The 21,856-nt window shown below is 33.3% G+C and overlaps 4 protein-coding genes across 6 annotated transcripts; all 4 read left to right on the plus strand.

The window, feature by feature from the left end:
• Positions 1-733: 733 nt before the first annotated feature.
• LOC7459090 (uncharacterized) lies at positions 734-1,837 on the plus strand. Its single transcript, XM_002314720.4, has 3 exons — positions 734-898; positions 1,074-1,271; positions 1,359-1,837. The coding sequence occupies exons 1-3, from the start codon at positions 869-871 to the stop codon at positions 1,620-1,622; spliced, it is 492 nt and encodes a 163-aa protein (XP_002314756.1). The 5' UTR covers positions 734-868; the 3' UTR covers positions 1,623-1,837.
• Positions 1,838-9,049: 7,212 nt separating this feature from the next.
• LOC7459091 (type IV inositol polyphosphate 5-phosphatase 9) lies at positions 9,050-12,414 on the plus strand. Of its 2 annotated transcripts, none has more exons than XM_002314721.4 (8): positions 9,050-9,239; positions 9,582-9,769; positions 9,861-9,968; positions 10,084-10,429; positions 10,687-10,871; positions 11,437-11,545; positions 11,674-11,825; positions 11,956-12,414. In XM_002314721.4, exons 2-8 carry the CDS (start codon positions 9,585-9,587, stop codon positions 12,209-12,211), a joined length of 1,341 nt encoding a protein of 446 aa, XP_002314757.3. In that variant the 5' UTR covers positions 9,050-9,239; positions 9,582-9,584; the 3' UTR covers positions 12,212-12,414. The 2 variants fall into 2 exon arrangements, with proteins under 2 accessions (XP_002314757.3, XP_024466081.2); XM_024610313.2 differs by lacking the exon at positions 9,050-9,239 and adding an exon at positions 9,312-9,449.
• A 3,478-nt stretch (positions 12,415-15,892) lies between these two features.
• LOC7462648 (annexin D5) lies at positions 15,893-18,593 on the plus strand. 2 transcript variants are annotated; one of them, XM_002314722.4, is made up of 6 exons: positions 15,893-16,208; positions 16,402-16,547; positions 16,665-16,883; positions 17,429-17,644; positions 17,736-17,825; positions 17,990-18,593. In XM_002314722.4, the coding sequence occupies exons 1-6, from the start codon at positions 15,941-15,943 to the stop codon at positions 18,191-18,193; spliced, it is 1,143 nt and encodes a 380-aa protein (XP_002314758.4). In that variant the 5' UTR covers positions 15,893-15,940; the 3' UTR covers positions 18,194-18,593. The 2 variants fall into 2 exon arrangements, with proteins under 2 accessions (XP_002314758.4, XP_024466076.2); XM_024610308.2 differs by having other exon boundaries at positions 16,423-16,547.
• A 704-nt stretch (positions 18,594-19,297) lies between these two features.
• LOC7462649 (purple acid phosphatase 17) lies at positions 19,298-21,836 on the plus strand. Its single transcript, XM_024610309.2, has 7 exons — positions 19,298-19,831; positions 20,190-20,346; positions 20,479-20,586; positions 20,673-20,797; positions 20,910-21,038; positions 21,217-21,284; positions 21,365-21,836. Exons 1-7 carry the CDS (start codon positions 19,628-19,630, stop codon positions 21,579-21,581), a joined length of 1,008 nt encoding a protein of 335 aa, XP_024466077.2. The 5' UTR covers positions 19,298-19,627; the 3' UTR covers positions 21,582-21,836.
• The last annotated feature ends 20 nt before the right edge of the window (positions 21,837-21,856 follow it).

A 21,856-nucleotide genomic window follows, 5' to 3' on the forward strand; every position in this document is an offset into this window, starting at 1 on the left:
CGGAGTCTAAACTAGTTTCTGTTTCACAAAAAAAACTTGAATTAACTTGTAATTAGAATATTAAAATCTGGTGAAAAACTTTAATTTTTTTTTAAAATTTTTTTTTAATAGATACTTTTGATTTTTTTAAAAAAATGGAGAATAACTTGAATTTGTGATCAGACCTTACCGGACGAATTTAATAAAATTGGTCACCACCAAACCGTTTTTTAGTTAGAGAAGAGAAAACAACACAGAGAAAGGGCTAAAGCATTGCATATGCATACAACTTGCCTACTTTTACAACATACGACGCTCATTACAATGGAAGAAACAAACGTCTAGTAAGAGTGTCTGAATCAAGGCAAGGTGCTATCTCGTGCTTTCCGCTCTGTTAGCTTTTGTTTTTTTTGCAAGTTGATGTAATTTCTTACAATGAGCATCTATATATTGGCTCAAGATATCACAGCTCATGTATGTATGTTTAATTTGCGTTTTTCATCTTCTGCGAAACCAAGAAAAGCAACAAAGTGGCAGATTGTAAGATTTTCAACCAAAACTGCCACTGTTCTTAAAAGCAAGAAAGCTCTGTCTCTCGTTCATGGAGAGAGAGACAGAGATATAGCCATATAGGGACCCAATAAAGGAAGAAAAAGAGGTAAATAAACAAGTAACAAGATCAAGAAAAGTAGGGAATGGTGGGAATCTTTCTTCGACTTTCACTGTGTATGAGATCCCACATTGCCAATGCCACCTCTCTTCCCTCGGTACTCCTCCTTTTCATGCTACTTTTCCTTTTCTTTCTTTTATCTTTACATTCTCTCTCTAAAACCCACACACTCAAAGCTACATTTTTTGTGCCTCTGGCATGAGCATATGAACGTTTCCTATGGGTTTGTCATGTGGGGAGGATGATTTTGTAAGTACCGTAATTGCTCTCATTTTTTCATGCTTAACCAGTAATTGACAGTTGATTTCATCACCTATATGTCGTTCTTGTGGTTAATATTTTTCTGGATATGTTTACTTTATTGAACACATATAGCTATATCATCAATGCTAATCCAAGTTGGTTCATATTTCATTTTTCCTAGGAAAAGAATGAAAGTCATGGAGTTCCATTAATAATTGAGAGCGGAGAGACTAGAGCCAGGGGTGGCTATATGGATTTACAACATCATCATCATCCAGTTGAATTTGATGTCGAATTCTGGCCAGTGGAACACCCAATGGAACCACAGGATGAAGATCGTCCCGTCAAATGTCCAATGCCAACCTCTTCTGTTATCAAGGTAAAAATAGTCTTAACTCTTGCTAGAAGAAAGAACTCATGTAGATGCATGCATTCTGACATAATAAATATATGCTATATCTTGAAGAATGGAAGGGCGCATGAGGAGAGCTTGGAGAAGAGAGCAGACGACCTACCACTACCAGCAGTAATGAACAAACAAGGCATTTTCGTGGTGGCTGCAGAACCCCAAGTCCGAGCAGTGCGTAAGAGGCATCATACTCTTACCCGTCCGGACCACCGTGTAATAGCACCTAATTTGGCAAGAATGGCTTCTCTTCCTGCTATACCAACTCAGAACGTCACCATTTTTCAAATGCTTCAAGAATTCGACAAGTTCGATCAGTATTAACAAGGTAAATAGAATAAATTACTTAGGAATCCCAAGTCTCTGTCCATCCATCTTTAATATCTTCTTTTCATTCCATTGTGGAGTGGTAAAGGAATTCTTCGTGTTTTTATATTTTGGGTTCAAAAGGGAAAGAAATATCATAGATATGCAGCGGATGTCGTACTCATATTGTACTATGATTTTGGTTTATATATATTTCTGTATGATATCGTCCAGCCTAATGTCATTGCAACAAAAAACAGAGATACCTTGTTTTGCATGGAACAGATGTTCCACCGGATCCATTATGAATCCGTAATCGCGTGAGGTAAAGGAACTGTAGAAATAAAACGAGAATTAGCCTTTTTATATCTGGATTAATTATTTCAATGTCATTTTAATTATTAAAACTAAAATGATATTCTGCAATACAAATATTTTTGTAAATTTTACTAAGTTAATGCAGAGAATAAAAATAAAAAAATAAAAATAAAAAACCATGTTTTTTCAACAATGAAAACCTATCTTTTTATATGGATTATGTTTCTATTCAAAACAACTATTTCTTTTAATAATTTCTTTAAATACTTGGATCATGTCAATTTTTATAGGGAAGACAAGCATAATCCAATAACCAACATGAACGCCTTGAAAGTTTGCCTGCACGTAACCAGAACAACATCCCATAAGCATAGTTTCATGCCCCAGAGTCTCGAAGATTTCGCTAGAGTTGTACCAAGCCTAATACGGCGACTTGCAAAGATCATGAACTGGATGCTATTTGCAAAGTAGCCTATGATTCAGAACCTAAGAACATCCATTGCAATGTTCAATTTATATCAATCTATTAGGTATCTTTGCAGGAGGCTTATAAAATCACTATCAATGATAGTTCGTCTATATTGTTATCCATCAGCTTTATTTATTTGATCATTTTTTTTTATTGATTTATTTACTTGGGCGAGACTGCTTTTAAACTAAAACCCAGATCCCTGTGACCGGTCTAGTCCAAAACTTATATTGATGAACCGAACAATGTCTACCCACAGCATTGTCCACAGCATTGTGTGGCATTATAATATTATTTTTTAAAATATTTTTTATTCAAAAATATATTAGTATATCAAAACGATTTAAAAATATAAAAAAATTAATTTTAAATAAAAAACATTAAATTTTTAGCAAACAAAATTTTGACTGCAGTGCCAAACATATCTTCGTAATGTCATTTACACTGGATTTACCACTTTGGAATAGTATAAAGGACTTGATAGAGGAGTGAATTTGACAGAATGCTGCAATTGATTATGGAACGCTGAAAATTGAAAGGAAAGGTTGAAGAATAAAACAAACAAACGATCGTGAGATTCTTCAAGTAGTAACGCCAAATAAGTATAATTAAAAACATTGAAAGAAGCTGCCTTGTAGTTAGTTCTTGACACATCATGAATGCCTGACTGACTGGAATAAGATTTGCACCATTTTCAAACCAGGCCGCTAATAATCATGAGGCTAAAGAGAAGCGATTTCTTTCCAAAGTTGACGCTCTGGCGGGCGCGCGCGCAAAACAAAAAAAAGAAGGAAAAAGAAATCATTAATTGTAGGATTCCAAGCCCTTTAATCATTGATCATTCCTGTAACATTGTACCGCCATCGTTATTTCAGCGACTGTCCGACATTTTACCACAAGACCACAATCAACTAGGCACTCGCCCCGGCATAAAGGTAAGGATAAATTCCCTTGCGAGAGAACCATCATCTTATTTCATTAATCTTTTCTTGTGATAAAAGCTGAAGATGGGCAAGCTACCAATCTTATCCAGCAAAGTTGTAAAGATAACACAAGACATATGATTGATTTCATTAATACAACGCCGCAATCTTGAAAATTATTTAATAAGAAAAAAAAATGATATCCAAGAGGCAATTGATTGATTTCCAGCAATTTCCAGGTCTGGGCTACAATGTGACACCATTTACATTTCTTTTGCCGAGCTCCTGAAAGCTTTGAAGGGAAAGGTAAAAATAATCCCTTTCAACTTGATAATCCATGCCGCCGTTGAGTACAGCCCAAATCTGGCTAAAAATCAGTCATTTTTTTCCCAGATGCCACAAGTAATGCCCGCTATACTGTGTGAGTGTCCCAGGAGGGTCCAGGCCTTCAGATTTCCACTGACGTGAACCTCACAAAAAATGAGATTACAACTAATTTTAAGGCATCAGAAAACAATCTAAGCTTATCCTCATACCTTTGCACTCAAATTGGGCTAGGATTACAGGTATAAAATGTACATTCATTCCACAAGTGAGATGCAAGGGGCAACAGCCATCCCTAGTACTAGCGAGGTAATGTGAACTGCTGAAGTTCTCAATGTTGACTTGCTGTTATTCATTTCCACCAAGACTCCAGCAACAGCAATGTACACAAATCCGCCTGCAGTAAATCCCTATAGAAAGCAGAAACCCTTTAGTTTCACTAAAGTTATATTGCCACAAAAACAGGAAACATATTCCAAAAACGGAACTTAACCTCAATCAAAGATGACTGTCCTGGATCATGTCCCCGGAGCAAAGCCTAGAGCAATAGAAGTCGCTTTCAGTTGACTTTTTTTCCCTATAATTCAAACTTATAAAGGATTACCATTGACCGGGCACTACGAAGACAGTACTCACCAGTGCGGTTCCTGCTAATGCTACCAATGCTGAGAGGAAGTTAAAGAAAAGGGCTTTAGGTACACTGAAACCATATCTTACCAGAATACTAAAATCTCCTATCTGCAGAAAAGGGTAGACAACTTCCATAAGCATAATGTACTAAAAATTACAAATGCTATATGAGGTGAGATTTTAATATATAATTTATATTATTTTTAAATAATTTTTTTGAATAGATAATAAGGATATAATAATACTTAGTGGCAAACCTCACATGAAGATGTTTTTTGTAATTTATCAATTATAAGTGTTTTTTTATGAACGAAATAGATTGTTTTTATTAATATTAATATTAGAGAATACAAACCCATAAGTTTCTGGCATTGTGCTCCTAAAGTCCTAATTATTGAAGAGGCCTTACATTTGCTTTTATTTCATGGGGTTATCCATTTTTGCAGATCCAAGAATAGGAAACTGCGTATGACTTCGTTATTTTTACTGCACCACTTGAACTTTGAAGGTAACATCGTGAGACGCCATAATTTCTAGAGTTGGTAAAATTATTATAATAAATTAATCATAGAAGAACAGATAAACCGAATTGACAGAGCTATTTATTTAATCATATGAATGCATCAAGATTAAGCTTTTGCATATCAAACAAAGTGTTAACATATAATTAATTACTCCTCGTATTTAGATTGTATTGTAAATTTATCTCTCCTTCTCAAAGAAATACTCAATTTCATGTCATTTAAAAATATAAAGACTAATTATAATGTTGTATCCAAATATATAATAAATCATTGTTTCTTATAAGTTGGACTTCTCTCTCTCTCTCTCTCTATACTAGTGAAATGCCCCGTTTGAATTCCTAAAAAGCTTCACGGTCTAGAACCTCCATTTTCGTTATGTTTTATGTATGTTTGTAGACGTCGCTAACCTAGCAACCTCCTCAGATAACTATTGTCATTTTTATTCTCCAAGTTGCTCATACGACCACTAAAAAGATATGAGAACGTCAATAAGATCTGCACACTTATAGTTTAATGCAAGGAAAGTAAGATAAAAAAGGACTTCAAGGAGAAAATCGAGCACCACATATTAATTATGATTATATCAGCAACATGCTCATAAAGTCGTATACTAAAACATCAAATCTAACTCCATTGTGACTTTGTGGGGCTATATATCGTTGGACAAAAATACGTGCAGGCAGCACTAGCATGAGATCAGGTCACCTTTAATTATGTTGTGGAAGAGTGGCAAGATGGGCTAACTGTCCAAGCTAAGAATGGCTGGGTATCAGGAGTTATTGCTCAACTTATTCAGTCACTTGTCCATGTGTATATGCTAGGAAGATACATAAATATTTAAACGAAGTTAGCCGTGAATCTTGAGTTTGTTGTGGTTAGCTGCATGGGAACAAACGAGTAAAATATTTAACAATTTTTTTGATGGAGGGATAGAGACGTTTATTGACATTAATGCTAGCTGGGGTTACCATAACAAAAAAAAAAAAAAAAAGGTGACCTCTCGGTTGGTTGATTCCGAATAAAAATCTGATGCAGCCCCGGCTCAAGAAACAGTACTCTTGTTACGCCGTACTTGTCAGCTTCTCAATGAGGATTTTCTTATTATTATTCTTTATGACTATAATGAATAGCTTACTGTTAATGGATAGCATGAGTGTTCGATCCTGCAGCCAGGTGTGCAGGAAATTTTTTGTTCTCGGGTTCATATGGTTGCCATAGGAACTTCTCAAGTCCAACCCACTTGCAGGAATATATGTAAATGTTATTGTATTTACCTAATTTTTATCCAGGGCTATACTAAATTTGGATTAACTTGTTTAATTTACAATCCGAGATAACCGAGAAAAAATAAAAGATAAAAATAATAGGCTCAACAAAATTAATTTCAAAAGATGAAATTTAAAAAACAAAATCAATTTTTAAAAAAAGAGAAAAAAACTGAGTCAACCCGGATTCACTCTACTAACCCACCACCTGTGACATGAGATTGAGATAAAAAAATTATTTTTTTAAAAAAATGACCTAGAAACAAAGGATCAAAGTTAAATAATAAAAAAACATTAAAAAAAACCCAAGTTATTGAGGGTTAACCTAATGAACCTGCAACCCGGAATAACCCTATTAAAAGAAAAGGCATAAAAAATAAGAAATCTCAAGACACAATAGCTCAATGTCAAAGGATAAAATTAAAAAAGATTGAAAAAAAATCTAAAGCAACCCGGGTTAACTTGACTAACCCACAACCCGGGATAACCTAGAGGAAGGAAAGGAAAAAAAAGTTCAAAGCCCAATAACCTAATTAATATGAAATGATCAAATTAAAAATAATAAAATAAATTGGGCTAATCTTTGAAACTAGCAATCATGTTCATAAGATCGAGATCTGCAAAGGGAAAAAAAAATCTTGAATAAAATTCTTAATCATCAAAAAATAATAAAAAGAGCAATTAAAAGAATAAAGACCAAAATTGAATAAAAAACAAATGAAATAAAATATTGAGGGACAAAATTGAAAGAGAAAACAAATTAAGAAAATGATAAAAAAAAGAGCAATTAAAAGAATGTGAACTGAAATCGGATAAAAAAAACAAATGTAATAAAATAATGGGAGACAATTTGAAAGAAAAAACAAATTAAGAAAAGTATAAAAAAGAACAATTAAAAGATAAGGACCGAATCTAGGAAAAAAATATTGAGGGACAAAATTGAAAGAAAAAAAAACAAATAAAAAAAAGGATAAAAAAAACAACAATCAAAATAATGAGTACCATATTTGATATAAAAATAAAACAAAACAAAATCAAATTAAATGAAAATGTATGAAATTGAAGGAAAAAAACAATCTAAAAAACAATTCAAAACAGATAAAGATCAATAAAAAAAAGAGGAGCATAATTGAAAGACAAAATAAAGTGGAGGACAATCCTAATTTTTGGTTGACTTGGCGTGAATTTCAAGGAGAGTTGAGAGAAAATAAGGGGAGGAGAAAAAAAGTTAATCATCGTTGAACCGCCGTGATTTAAGTTACACGCGTCGTCCTAACATTTTCGCCTCCACTGGATGTTTCAGACAACACGATGATTTGGAAATTTCGGTCATCACACACGCTGCTCGAAGGGTGCTTGTGGCGTCCATTTGCTGGTGCGTGTTCTGTATGCTCTAGCAGCTTTTTTAATATTTTATTTATGAAAATCATATCATATTTTCATACTACAAAAATTCAAAACTATGTTTAACATGCATTTTGGCTTTAATAACCAGTTTATTAAAGTCATGAGAACTAGACCAATATTTCAAAAACACCCAAAAAATATTTTGTTTTCTTTTAATATCTAGGATTACGAATTTATACGTAAAATATATTCCCGATATTAAAAAGGTAGTTCTTTTATACAGACATTAGAACAGTTAGGTTTTTACCCGATAAGATAATGATCTCTTTACGAAGGGGGACTTTTCTTAAACTTTAGATAGACCGACAATTATAAAACACGGCAAGACCTTAGTTTTTTATCAGACAATTAAACAATACAGCTTACCTTAGGTAAGGTGTATTTAGGGTGTTAATACCTTCCCGTTACGCAACCAGTCCTCGTGTCCGATCTCTTAGACCAGTTAGGGTTTCTAGTGACCAAAATACTAGGTGGCGACTCTCATTCCCGCTTTTCACTGATAAAAGACAAGAATTCCTTGTTTGCCTCATTTTCCTGATTACTTCAAACCTACAAAGAGTGGACGCTTTTCGCCGCGACGCCGCACATGTGTATGCGACACCACTTAAAACTCAAGAATAAACATCTTTATTCCTTAAATTTAAAGCTCTTTTAAGTCATTTATTGCCTTAAAACATTTATTATCTTTTTCATATATACTGAATTTATCATCTAATGGTCTTTAAGTCTCCTTGTTTGGAATTATTTTTGCAAGTACTTAAACTTTTATCACAAGCCTTGAGATTTCTTAGACTAAAAAAAAATTAAAATATTTAAACATATTCATTAACTATCTCAAACATTAAATAATATATTATTAATATATCTTGAATTTCAGTACATCATCAAAATATAAAGTTAGAAACATTTTATATACGGGGTTAGGTTAGATGATGTTCCAAAGTCATATGCCATTTCTAAATAATATCCATTAGACGACAGAATTACAACAGGGATTGTTTCTCCGTTCTTATTCATTCGGCATGTAAACTAATTTGTGCCGGCATTATATATATATATATATATCATTTTGTTTCCTTCAACTTTGTTATCAACTCAGGTTTTCCTATTTAGTGCATATTAGTATGGTCATCCAAAGACAACATGGTCCCCTTGTTTTTTTTTACCTCTTTTGTAGCTTTTTTCTGTTCTAATTTTAGGTTGCTAGTTAGTGAATTTGTTTATTTATTAACAAAATGAACAAACAACTACCACAGGGAGAGTCTGGCCCGGTGCTCCCCTAATCCCTAGTGAATAACATGCTGCTCATGCAGTCTTTCAAATATCATCCTATTGGCCAAGAGCCTGTTAGAATCGGAACATTATTGCTAATATTGTGGTTATGAATTATAATAAACTGGAAAGTTCCTATAAAATACAAATTGGCCCAGCAAATAGTATTCAATAAAAAACATCCTAATTCCCATGTCAGCCGAAGTGTTGAGTGTAAGAATTCACCAAGTTTTAAGATTTTTGGTAGCGGACCCACTCCCACTTGCACCACCTTAGGTCCTTTAACAAATCTTTGAGAAAACATACGATATCTTTCAAATCAAAAGCAACCCAGCAAACTGAAAATTTAATCCCTGCGAAGAGACCAATGTTTTCTGCTCTCTCTACATCTGTCTCTCTCTTCCTGAGTCTTATGCTCGTGGATTGAGGAAATTAAGCTATATATTATACATAGTAATTAAGGAAACAAAAATTGAAGGCAGTCGCACCCCGCTCACGTCAGAGTAAGTGCTGCTTCCTTGCCAACTTGCAGGGGTCTCTCTCTTCATTCCTCAGCATGATTTATCTCTCAGCCATTTCTTTTTATGGCTGTTGGCCTTGTTTATCTAAACCCTTTATCATACTATTCTCCTTCTCTTCACTCTCCTTAATCTCTCTCTCTCTCTCTCTCTCTCTCTATGAGCTTCATCATGGCAGAAAACCAAGAAGAATTAGTGAGCCCTCACAAACATCAACTTATTACCTATAGTTCTGTTACTCCCATTCGTAATTGTGCTCTTACGCTAAAAGCTTGCGAATGTTTTCATCCGTGTAATTGTTCATAATTTAGTTCTTTATGTTTTCAGGTCATGTGGCCAAGATTAGTAACTAAGAAGATTCTTGGAGAAAGATTGAGGAGCAACAACAACTTTGTGGCAGATTTTCCAAGCAACGCAGAAGCCAGCAGCTTGCTGGATAATTCAAGCTTAGGTTCGCCATCTTTGAGCGAGAACAACATCCTCAATCAGCGCAAGCACAACTTCCAAAACTACAAGTAATTAAGCAAACATGTTATAAGCTCTATCCTTTTCAAATTAATATATAGAGTTAAATCTTTTTTTTCATTTCTTTGATTGTAAATTAAGGATCTTCATCAGCACATGGAATGTTGGCGGGATTGCACCACAGGACGATTTGGACATTGCCGATTGGCTAGATACTCCCAATAATATGTGTGACATATACGTTTTTGGGTAAATAGTATAAATTTTTGACAAGGAAAAGTTGAGGTTTCTCAAATCGGCACAGTTTCTAATATTTAAAATTCGTCTCACGTTAGTTTTTTTTTTTTAATTATTCTTTTTACAGGTTTCAAGAGATTGTACCTCTAAGAGCATCATATGTTTTAGGTTCCGAAAATAGTAAGATTTCAGTGAAATGGAATTCATTGATTAGAGAAGCATTGAACAAGAAGATTCAGCATTGCCTAGAAAAACAGCAATACAATAATAAATTAGGAAGAAAACAAAAAACTGCTGAAGATGATAAGGCAATATTCGAAAGCAGCATTCCTGAAGGCTTCCGGTGTGTCATTAGTAAGCAAATGGTCGGAATATTAATATCAGTTTGGATTCGAAGTGATCTGCGTCCTTATGTCCGGCATCCTAGGGCCTCTTGTGTAGGCTGTGGCATCATGGGTTACCTAGGAAACAAGGTACTGTTTGTATATCTTAGTTATATATTTTACTCGGATTAATTAATTAAATGAAGGCAACTGAAAAGAAACTTAAGTGGATTTTAATTGAGGTAATTAACAATGGCAACATCATTAATCAACTACGGCCCAGTATCCGACTTGATCATTTTGGTAACAATTAATATACTTACAAAGATGACCATGTTATAATTCCCATCTTCTAGAGAACTGTCTTAATTATATTTCGTTTTCCTTTCTAAAACTTGATTTTGCAGGGATCTGTGTCAGTTAGATTTCAGTTACATGAAACAAGCTTCTGCTTTGTGTGTAGTCATCTAGCTTCAGGAGGTAGAGAGGGGGATGAAAAGCATAGAAAATCCGACGTAGCTGAAATATTTTCTCGAACAAGCTTCCCTAGAGGGCCTTCGTTTGATTTGCCGCGAAAGATTCTAGATCATGAGTACGTGAATTAGGTTTAAGATTTGTTGCAACCGTCCAAACCAGTTCTTTATATATTTTACCTTCTTAATCAATGTTTTAATTATTCGACAAATTATATCATGGTCTTAGTCTCGCTAGTAACCAAGAAAATGAGACACTGACAACCAATAAATTAAGAGTTAATTTAAACAGCACCATTATTGCCAGTTTCCAACTTTGAAGTTGTCGTAATCATGGGCTTAAATATTATCATGCCATCAAAACTATAAAACCATTTTTTTTAATTATATATTATATAAATGACTTTCTGTGCACTGTATTTTTAAAACTTTCGGTAGTTGCCGAAGAATCGGGCTCCGTATAGTTGGTAGATAAACCGCTTGGAGGGTTGATATCTACCCCGGTAAACCATCTATATATATATATATATAAAGCAAGCCTTTTCTTAGAACAAGAACAAGTCAACTTCTTAATAATGAAGTTAATTTTATTTTCCTTAAGACTGTAAAAGCTACTTCATTAGATTAATGTAATATTAGAGCATATCTTAGTGATGTCAGCTAATTTTTCCTGATTTAGTGCAGCCGAGTAATTTTGCTTGGAGATTTGAATTATAGAATTTCTCTACCAGAAGCAACAACTCGATTATTGGTGGATAGAAAAGAATGGAATGCCTTGCTAGAAAACGATCAGGTATATACATACAATTAAAGTACGTAAATCACGAATAATATTTGAAATTAAGCTTTACATTTTTTTTTTCTTTTTTGTCATACATTAATCTAAGACTTGAATTTTTTTTCCCTTGGGAATTAATGAAGCTAAGGATGGAGCTCATGAGTGGTCAAGTATTTGAAGGTTGGCGTGAAGGACTTATCAAATTTGCTCCCACTTACAAATATTGCCTGAATTCAAATGTATATTTTGGATGTGTTGAAGGCCAAAAAGGTGGAAAGTGGCGCGCCCCAGCATGGTAATTAATTAACTTATCAAAAACATTAATCTTCTAATCAAGAATTTATTTACGTATATGTTACACAATCATTCAGGTGAAATTAAAGATCATGTTGAGTTCTTATGATCTTCCGTCCTTACTAATACAGGTGTGATCGGATTATTTGGTACGGAGAGGGACTACAGCAACGTCTGTATACTAGAGGTGAATCAAACTTGTCTGATCATAGACCAGTCAAGGCAATATTTACTGCACAAGTTCAGGTATCAAGCACATTAAAAGGACTTCAAAAATTCTTCCTGTCAGAGAGGTTTGATCAAATAACAACCAAATTTGATCAGATGTCATCATCCGATAAATTTCGATGCAGGGACAGATCTTCAAATTGTAAAAAGATACATTGAGTGTATAGTAGCCACGCACATATAATTATACACACACACATGCATAAAGTAGTGTGATGTGTGTTATATTATATTATATAGAAAGAAGAGAAATGATTTCTGCTAGTTGATATGAATCTGCTGATGATTGTACAGTAACTGTTTGTTTTAGAGTCTCCATGTGATTGTATAAGAGATCAGAAGGTGTCCTAGTCATGCTTTCATTTTCTTTGCATTATAAATTTAATGATTGTTAGGTCTACAATTATTAAGAGATCTTTCTAAGAAAAGTATAATTACGCAACTAATTATCATCTAATCATGCTCCCAGTTGGAGAGTTTGTATCCTAACCTCATGCATTAATTCGTGCAACTGGATGCTTAATTAAATTCAACTTCCAATGATTTGCGCAGTCTAAGAATCAAATTTGATTCTCTAATCTAAATAACCACGTAGTTAATATCTAATTTTAAAGAAAAGATGATTGAAAATGTAAACAAAGAGCACAGGATCGACACCAGGTAGCTACAGAGCAGTCCAGATAGATGAACTGTGGGCATGATACTTTGTTCAACAACCAATATGTAATCATGTAATCACAGACATGATTCAAGAGAACTCCAAGTGGGTTAAAAGAAATTATGGGTGCCGATTCTATATAATTACATGGTTGTTGAACAAGAAATAATAGAGTACGCATGTTAGGCTATATTTTAAAGATGATGGTGACGCTTGCTCCAGTCATCTGAAAAGTAAATATATTCTCGATATATATATTAGGATTATGGAGAACCTTAACTGGTATTAATTTATGAAGATCATAACAGTATATATAGACACTTGATGACTAAACTTCCTTAGATTAATGATTAATCTCTTGCATTCGGCGCATATATATTCTGGACAAGATTTCAAGATTTCAAGAGAGGGAACTTTTGGATTGCTAGCATGTATAGCAAGCAGCGCTCCATCATCCAACCCTACGAGTTGTAGTTAAATAAACCATGGTTTATGACCATAATTTATGGGCCAGTTCGCATTGCCAAGAGGAGCAATATAATAATCATATATACATATGTTTTATGACCATATAATCTTTTTTAATATGCTATATTAAAATAAAGATTTAATATCATGAGTTTCATTTTAATATTTAATATTTAATCCTATGCATGTATGTGTCATTACATTTTAAATTTAATTAATTGTGAACGTATTTTGTTTTTTATAAAAAGAAAATATAAACAAACTATATCAGGTTTATTTTTTCTAAGCGCATTCTTAAAACCTTAAAAGATAAAATAAACATAACATAACAAGGAATAAATATGTTTTGGATAATTATATACCTCGATTTCTTTTCATTAAACACATATAATGGTTTTTTACTAAAAAAATAATAAAACAAAAGTTTCATATTCACCCCCTTAGAAACGGGAATGATTTCGTTAATTCAACCTAATTTCAATTAATTTAAAAGCCAAAACTGTATATAAAAACATATTTAAGTAAAATTTTGTCTGCGGACCTTATGTCCGAGATAAGGTTGGTTAGGACAAACAACATTCGGATAACATGACTGGGCCTTAGAAAGCACATTTCTTGGGGAGGGGTGTCCCGGAAAATTTATGCTGCATAATTAATAATATTTTATTAGTTATATTTTAGATTTGTTTTGAAAAAAAAAAAGACAAAAAAAAAACTCATGAACTAGTAAAAATAATAAGAATATCTCTTTCTAATGTTTTTATCTTCTAATCACATGTTTATTTCTTTTTAAAAATAAGTATAAAAAATAATTAATAAAATATTATTAATTATTCTCTAGTATTATAAAATTTCTTGCGATCTCATAAGAATCTCATAAGATATGGATATGGAATGACTGAAAAAAAATCAAAGGTTATTAGCATCATTGTTCAAAATGTATAACATAAAAAACCATTACCAATTAAATTAAGTAATTGAGATCAAGATAACAAACCATGAATTTAATTAGATCTGCTCATGGCAGTACTCAGTTGCTTCTTTAAATAAGAAAGAAAAAATTAAATATTTTTAATAATAAACTCGTTGTTTATTAAAAATTAGGTCTATATATCAAATAATTTCCTATTCCTAATCATACGGATACGCTTGCTAGCAAAGCTATTTCATCATTTTGTCCAGATTCGTGAATCCAAGCATTTGGTGCAAAGCAATACTATTGCCATTTGGAGCAAGTATTATGTTATGTTATAGGGACAAAAGTGCAAGCACTCTCCAACTAATTAAAGTTTTTATTTTATATATTCATTAAATTTGTCTCACAAAAAATCTTAGAAAGACCCCTTAATCTATCCAAAAATCAGCATAGCTACCAAATCCAAGATGAGATTTATTTATTTAATTTTATTTTTTTTGTTCTCTTGCAAATTTATAGTACACTAGCTATGGGTGTGATTTTCTTAGAATTAATTAAAATTTAATTAGTAAGCGTAGACAGAAATATATGTTGTTTAATAACCCCCAAATCTATCCCCCTTTTTTTTTTAATGAGAATATGAAGAGACGATATATTCTCTTATACATCATATTGAAGATTTTATACTTGAGTTTATGTATTTCTATCAATATTCTCTCATGCGTTGTATTAAAATTTTATAAACTTGAAAAATATAATATCAAGAAAAGAATGTATAATCTTATCAAGAAAAAAAATAATTATCAAAAAAATATATAAATAGTATAGGGCTAGAGCATAAAGGTTATTTGGACAATGACTCAAAGTCCCCATTTAATAAAAAAAAACTTCAAAATAAATAAGGTATATTTATCAATTATGCTTTATAAAATGAATATGAAATACCACGAGAATGAAATGAAGATTGTTTAAAGTCCCACTTGTTAGGCATACATAAAAAATAAAAAATAAATTTCTTAAATATCTTTAAAAATCTTATATATAGTTTTTTCTAAAATCTTTATTCACCTTAAATCTGAGAGAGTATCTAAATATTGGTTAAATAATATAAATTTATTCTTCAATCATAATAATGATAATAATGGTGGCTGTGCTAATTTTTTAATAGCATGTGATGTAGAATAAAGAGTAAAGAAAATTAAAGACACAATTAAATATATCTAACTACTACCCTTTTATTTTAATTTTTCGAGATATATTTCTTTATATTTTTTATTTTAAAAATATATAATTTTATTTTAAAATTATCTCATAAACATAATTATTTAATATCTTTATTTTTAACCGATATTTCTTTCATATCTATCATTTTTATCCTAAATTACCAACCAAATGCAATGAATACATGCATGATGTACTAAATTTGTTTTATTTGGTTGTGAACGTAATTTTGTAACATCACGAGAAACATTTATATAGTTTGGACTCTTTCATAATGGCGTAATTATCTTTCATTTTCTCCCCCTTGTGCGTATGTTATAAAAGAGAGGTTTTAACTCTAAAAATATATGTTTGATTTTAGTTATTTTTTAAAGTATTTTTTATTTGAAAATTTATAAAATAATATTTTTTTATTTTAAAAAATTATTTTTGATATTAACGAATTAAAATATCTAAAAATATTAAAAATATATTAATTTAAAGTGAAGAAAAAAAATTAATTAAAATTTTTTAAAAAATATTTTTAAAACCTAAAAAATCTCCTAAAAGCCCGTGGAGAAATTGGAGGGTGTAAAAATGAGAGAGTATTTGATTGCCTTAAACTTGAGTTAATTAACAGGCAATAATGAGTTGGCTTCGTTTTTTTGGAATGAGGAAGTCATTAATTTGCTTCTTATTGTGCGATCTCACTCCCATTTCTTCGTCCAAATCAATCTGGCATATACGGTACCATTCTTCTTCCGGCCCATGGTCGAAGAACACGATTGTTTACTCGATCATTTCTATATTCAAAAGACAGGCTCTGGAAAAAAGAGAGATGTCAACCTTGCCAAAACCTTCGATGCAAACATCGTCGCGTGATGATGCCGTGCAACTAAACCGTGCTTTCAAAGGTCACTACGTAATAATATTTCTTTTACTTCGGTTGATTTCTTATTAATTTTTCGGTTTTTATTGCATGTTATAGCTAGCTATCTATATAGCTGCTTGATCTAGATTGCTCTCTCTCCCTAATCTCCAGCTGAAATGTTGGAAAAACATTTATGGCGTTGCATTTACTCTTTTATTTATTATCTTTATAATCAGGGTTAGGTTGTGATACTGCAGTAGTTGTCAATGTTCTTGGAAATAGAAACGCGTCTCAACGTGATAGCATTCAACAAGAATACGAGACCTTGTTCTCTGATGACCTCAAAAAACAATTGGCTCTCGAGCTTCATGGCCATCTCAAGGTACGTGCGTCTAGGACAGAAACTTTGGAGTTTCTATTATTGTATAATTATACCTCATGCCTAGCCAATCCTGTTGGATTGAGGAGATCCTGATCCTGGTATATCTTTAATTTTCAGAAAGCAGTTTTACTATGGATGAAAAGTCCAGTAGAACGGGATGTTACAACATTGAGACAGGCTTTGACTGGACCTATTATTGATATCAAAACCGCCACTGAAATAATATGTACCCGCATTTCATCCCAGATTCGGCAGATTAAGCAAGTTTACACTCCTACTTTTGGCACGTTACTTGAGTATGATATTGGGTATCACACATCTGGTGATCATAGAAAGGTCCCCCCCTCTAATTCTACAGCATAAGATTGTTATAGTTTGTAACTTTCCTGTTACCTAATTATTTGCCTGGACAATATTATGCTTGCTGTTTGTTTTGTCCTGATAAAAGTCTCTACTGTGCCTAGCTACCGAGGTTCTATCTTTAAATTCATCAGTATATTTGTCATTGAAAGAAAGCAAAGTATGGGCCAATTGAAGTCCAGAGAAGGAATAAATGAGAAGTTATACATGTTTCTTTTGCATCGGCTGTTGTCTGAAATGACCAGAGGGCTTTAAGCTTCACTGTTAATGAGATCATGAGATTGGTATTAAAAGTAGACTATTTCTTACATGTAGTCTGTAAATACCCAGGTTCTATTTATTGCGTGCGTGTATCAGTATAAGCTGCCTTTGAATTTTTTATTTAGCTGCTGCTTCAGATGCACCTCTCTCCAGCAACTTAGTTTGGCAGTTCGGTTCCTTCATAGATATATCCCTTATTGGGAATATCAATTTCAAAATTTATTGTGGTTTGATTCTCTGTTTTTTTTTCCTCTTAATAGTTTCTGCTGGCATATATAGACACAACACGATACGATGGTCCAGAAATTGAGAGAGTGTTGGTAGAGGAAGATGCTATAGCTATCAGTAAAATTGAGGTGAAGAAATCTGGAATGGATGAGAGTACATTTATTCAGATTTTTACTGAAAGAAGCTCGGCACATTTGGCTGCCCTTGCTTCTGCTTACCATAAAATGTTCAGAAAAGAATTGAGAAAGGTGCATTTTCATCTGCATTGTGTTGTAATTTATCTACCTTTCCTTCCATGCCCTTCTTATACTGTACTTACACTATGCCAACATGCTGCAGACAATTAAAAGAGAAACATCAGGGAATTTCAAGTATGCCCTTCTAACAATTTTGGAATATGCTGTTGATCCAACAAAGCACTATGCAACGGTATCTTCCAGCAAATTTACAATTAAACTTCCTTGCTAAAGAAAAGAGATACATTAAACTGATTAACCTATCTCGTTTATAATCTTTTAACTCAATTTGAAATTAAGTGTAGTAGTTAGCAACTGAATTTGTCAGCTAGTAGTCTAATTTGCATAGCTTTACAGATGTTGCGCAAGGCAATGAAAGGTTTGGGTACAGATGATAGTACTCTTATCAGGATATTAGCTACGAGAGCTGAGATTGATTTGCAGAAGATCAAGGAAGATTACTTGAAGAGTTACAAAAGACCATTAGTTGAAGTTGTCCATTCAGATACGTCAGGTTACTACAGGGCCTTCCTTCTTTCCCTCTTAGGCTCTAAGTTCTAGCTCTAGATATCTTCTGTGGAATTGTGTTATCTACTATGTGGATTCCTGACTAGTAATTTGACAAACCACAAAGGCCAGCAATTGCCTAGTATGATATAGAACATGGCATACAGTTTCCTTGACGTCAAACAAGCGATTCTGCAGTTAAACGTAGCAAAAGAAAGCAGTGTGAAGTTGGAAAGAACTGGATGGAGTTTTTGTCTATCCTTGTGCCTCGCTTGTCAATTATAAAATTTCTGCATCAACCACACAAAAGCTTTTCTAGTTGTCTTTTTTTTTTTGGGGGGGGGTGGGGTTGCTTGCTTGCTTGTTTTTATCAAAAGGATGGGGTCTGATGTTGATTTAGCTGTACTGTATTAATATTATTTGAGAATAATACTTGCAGTATGAATTTGATAAATGATCCATGGACTCAGAAAGCTTCCAAGAATTGGAATTTTTCCAATAAGGCTGAAACTTTGGATGATAATTTTTGTTATATCTTCCAAGTTCCAATCATTCAGAATTCGTTGGCAGGTTCTTTTGCACAAGATAGCCAAGTTAAGATCAATTATGAGCTCTGATTAGCAAGCCATGCAAAAAATACCTAGGCGTAAGATTTCCATTGAGTGGTCATATTAATACATCCCTTTAAGAATCTTACTTTCATTAACGTAATGCCAAGCAAGTTATCTTGGTTGATCAAAAAATTAGAAGAAAGGCGTATGGTTGCAAAGGCATTTTAATACTTGGTTGATTCTCACAAAGTTTAGTTGCAGGCTTTGCCCTCGCAAATAAATATCAGAGATAATTGATTTGAAAATTATAACAGCTGTTTAGGCTGTCAAATCTCCAAAATATATAAGTAACCCTATTAGTATTAAGCTTGATTCAATGCTGATAGGTAAGTACTAGGAGCTGACTACAATTTTGTTAGCATTATGAGGATAAATCTCAAATGAAATATACATAGATATTTCTTTCACTTTCATTGTGTGTGTATCTGCCATGATTAAGTTTTTCATCTTGAACGAAACCAGAAATAACTTTTTTTTTTATTTCAAAATACTATAGATCCTTTTTTCAATTATGGTAAGTTGGATTCCTTAATTTAGCCCAGACAGAAAAAAAGAAAATGAGAATCTGGTCTGGATGTTTTCCCTTCTTTTCTCCTTCTCTTTTTAATTAGTGAGCTAAACGGAATTTCTAAACCACCATGAATTTAATGGCAGACATATAATGATGTAAATATCTCCACATGCTCCACGGATATCCTATCCGCATTTGTATCCTTGAAACATGGTCTTCCAGCTATTAATTCTCCAGGTCAGAAACAGAGGATATCCTCAATCTATTTAACTGTCAAGTGTTGTACTTGTTGAATATATTGCAGATTTTTGTCTTTCCAAATCCTTTATGCAACCTTGTCTCCTTTGATTCAGATTCTACTTCGTCATGACTAGCCATGGCTTTTATTCAAAATCACAGGCTTCATGCATTGGTGTGGCACTATTATTTTGCACGTCTTTAGTTATTCCTAGTTTTGCAGAGCTTGAAAGGCTTGAACACCCCGCTAAAGGTGATGGATCACTTAGCTTTTTGGTGGTTGGAGACTGGGGGAGAAGAGGCTTCTACAACCAGTCTCATGTTGCTTTTCAGGTCTGAAACCTCTCTGTTTCTCTGTTCTGGCCTGGTTTTTATGGCCTATACCTGCCTGGCTTTGTTGTTATACATGTAAGAGTAGCCCAGATTGCCAACGGAAGCATTGTAGTGTCCAGAAAGCATGAACATCCAAATTGCAGGAAACACTATATAGGGAGTAGTTGTTTGCAGTTGGATGATGCTAAACTGAAACTAAAAGATCTATGCCAAAAGCATCACCAATTGGCAGTCGCCAAGTTTAACTTTATTATTTATCAGAAGGAGAAAAGGAAAGGACTTGTTGATATATTATCTACTATATTGTTAATCTATATTAATTCCTGATGAGACTAATTTCTTTAAGTATACATGACAGATGGGAAAGATTGGGGAGAAACTAGACATAGATTTTGTCGTCTCAACGGGAGATAATTTCTATGATAATGGATTAACGGGTCTAAATGATCAAGCATTCGAAGAGTCATTCACCAAGATCTACACAGCTACGAGCCTGCAAAAACAATGGTATAGTGGTAAGTCTTCAGTCCATGACAAAATTAATTTTCTCCCCATCAAATGAATAAACCATGCATTTATTTACAGGCTTTGAATAATTATAGGATTAGAGAATCTCAGATTATACTTCCTCCATTTTGTTTTTTCAGTATTGGGAAATCATGACTACAGAGGTGATGTAGAGGCACAAGTACACCCTGCGCTTAGGAAGGTTGATAGTAGATGGCTTTGCCTTAGATCTTTCATCCTTAATGCAGGTACATTGGCATTGACATCCACCACTATTTATTTCAGTATCGAAACTTGTTTTCTGATCTCGTTATTTTGGCTCATAATTCACTAGAAATAGCGGGGTTCTTCTTCGTCGACACCACTCCATTTGTCAACGACTATTTCACTGACATAGATCATACTTATGATTGGCGAGGTGTGACTCCTCGAAAAGCATACCTTGATAGCCTTATTAAGGTAAACATATGAAGTAACTTCTCTATCCCATTACTAGTATTGAACAAGTATATATTTTGAGGACACTTCCTTTTAGATTAATCTTTACGAAAATATAGTATACGATCACTAGGATTTGGAATCTGCATTGAGCGAATCAACTGCGAGGTGGAAAATTGTTGTCGGTCACCATGCAATCAAAAGTGCTGGGTATCATGGAGACACAAAGGAACTCAATGATCTACTTCTACCAATGCTCAAGGTAAAACGATTAGCAGTATTATTGTTAATCGTAAACATCCTTCTGAAAGAGCTACAGAATTTCTGGTCCTGTAACAAGCTTGAATATATAGTTTTTTTTTTCTCGCGGTAGATGAGAATATAATATTGTTGATATGTACTAGTACTATAATATGCTTGATCATGGTGTGAAAATGTAGGCATACAATGTCGATATGTACGTGAATGGGCATGACCACTGCCTCGAACACATCAGCAGCCTTGATAGGTAAGATAGGCAAAAACCTTCTACCATATTGAAAATATTTTCTAATGGGAAATTCCTTCCATCTTTTTCCGTAAAAGCAGTCCAATCCAATATCTAACAAGTGGAGCTGGTTCAAAGGCATGGAGGGGAGACCTCAACCAACACTATAAGGAGGATGATTTGAGATTCTTCTACGACGGTCAGGGTTTCATGTCAGTGCAATTGACCAAGAACGATGCTGAGATTACGTTCTATAACGCTTTTGGCAAGATTTTACACGAATGGAAGGCATTGAAGGAGCTTCACTCAGCAGTATAAACCAGTTAGCATATTGTGAAAAGTATTTTAGCAACTGGAGACAATCTGTAAATATATATGTGCATGTGTCTTCGGCACTATCTGTTTCTAATCCTAGTTAGCTGTGATCTATCCATGTGGTTGGATAAGGATGTTTTCAAATTATTTACGAAAAAAAAGTGTTTGGCGTTCATGAATCATGAATTAATAGCTTGTTTCAAGCAATAAGATTGGCTACTGAATCTTTGAGAGCATAAATATACTATTCTTACTCAAGATTTTGCAAATTGAGTCCA

This window comes from Populus trichocarpa, chromosome 10, assembly GCF_000002775.5.
Source record: "Populus trichocarpa isolate Nisqually-1 chromosome 10, P.trichocarpa_v4.1, whole genome shotgun sequence".
NCBI lineage: Eukaryota > Viridiplantae > Streptophyta > Magnoliopsida > Malpighiales > Salicaceae > Populus > Populus trichocarpa.

Coding starts and splice junctions, on each gene's coding strand:
- LOC7459091 (XM_024610313.2), top strand. CDS start 9,414: ATGAGCTTCATCATGGCAGAAAACCAAGAAGAATTA. Junction 9,969..10,083: donor TGTGACATATACGTTTTTGG/GTAAATAGTATA, acceptor TTCTTTTTACAG/GTTTCAAGAGATTGTACCTC. Junction 10,430..10,686: donor TGGGTTACCTAGGAAACAAG/GTACTGTTTGTA, acceptor TTGATTTTGCAG/GGATCTGTGTCAGTTAGATT.
- LOC7459090 (XM_002314720.4), top strand. CDS start 869: ATGGGTTTGTCATGTGGGGAGGATGATTTT. Junction 899..1,073: donor CATGTGGGGAGGATGATTTT/GTAAGTACCGTA, acceptor CATTTTTCCTAG/GAAAAGAATGAAAGTCATGG. Junction 1,272..1,358: donor CAACCTCTTCTGTTATCAAG/GTAAAAATAGTC, acceptor TATATCTTGAAG/AATGGAAGGGCGCATGAGGA.
- LOC7462649 (XM_024610309.2), top strand. CDS start 19,628: ATGACTAGCCATGGCTTTTATTCAAAATCACAGGCTTCATGCATTGGT. Junction 20,347..20,478: donor GCAAAAACAATGGTATAGTG/GTAAGTCTTCAG, acceptor TTGTTTTTTCAG/TATTGGGAAATCATGACTAC. Junction 21,285..21,364: donor CACATCAGCAGCCTTGATAG/GTAAGATAGGCA, acceptor CCGTAAAAGCAG/TCCAATCCAATATCTAACAA.
- LOC7462648 (XM_002314722.4), top strand. CDS start 15,941: ATGAGTTGGCTTCGTTTTTTTGGAATGAGGAAGTCATTAATTTGCTTC. Junction 16,548..16,664: donor AGCTTCATGGCCATCTCAAG/GTACGTGCGTCT, acceptor TTTAATTTTCAG/AAAGCAGTTTTACTATGGAT. Junction 16,884..17,428: donor CATCTGGTGATCATAGAAAG/GTCCCCCCCTCT, acceptor TCCTCTTAATAG/TTTCTGCTGGCATATATAGA.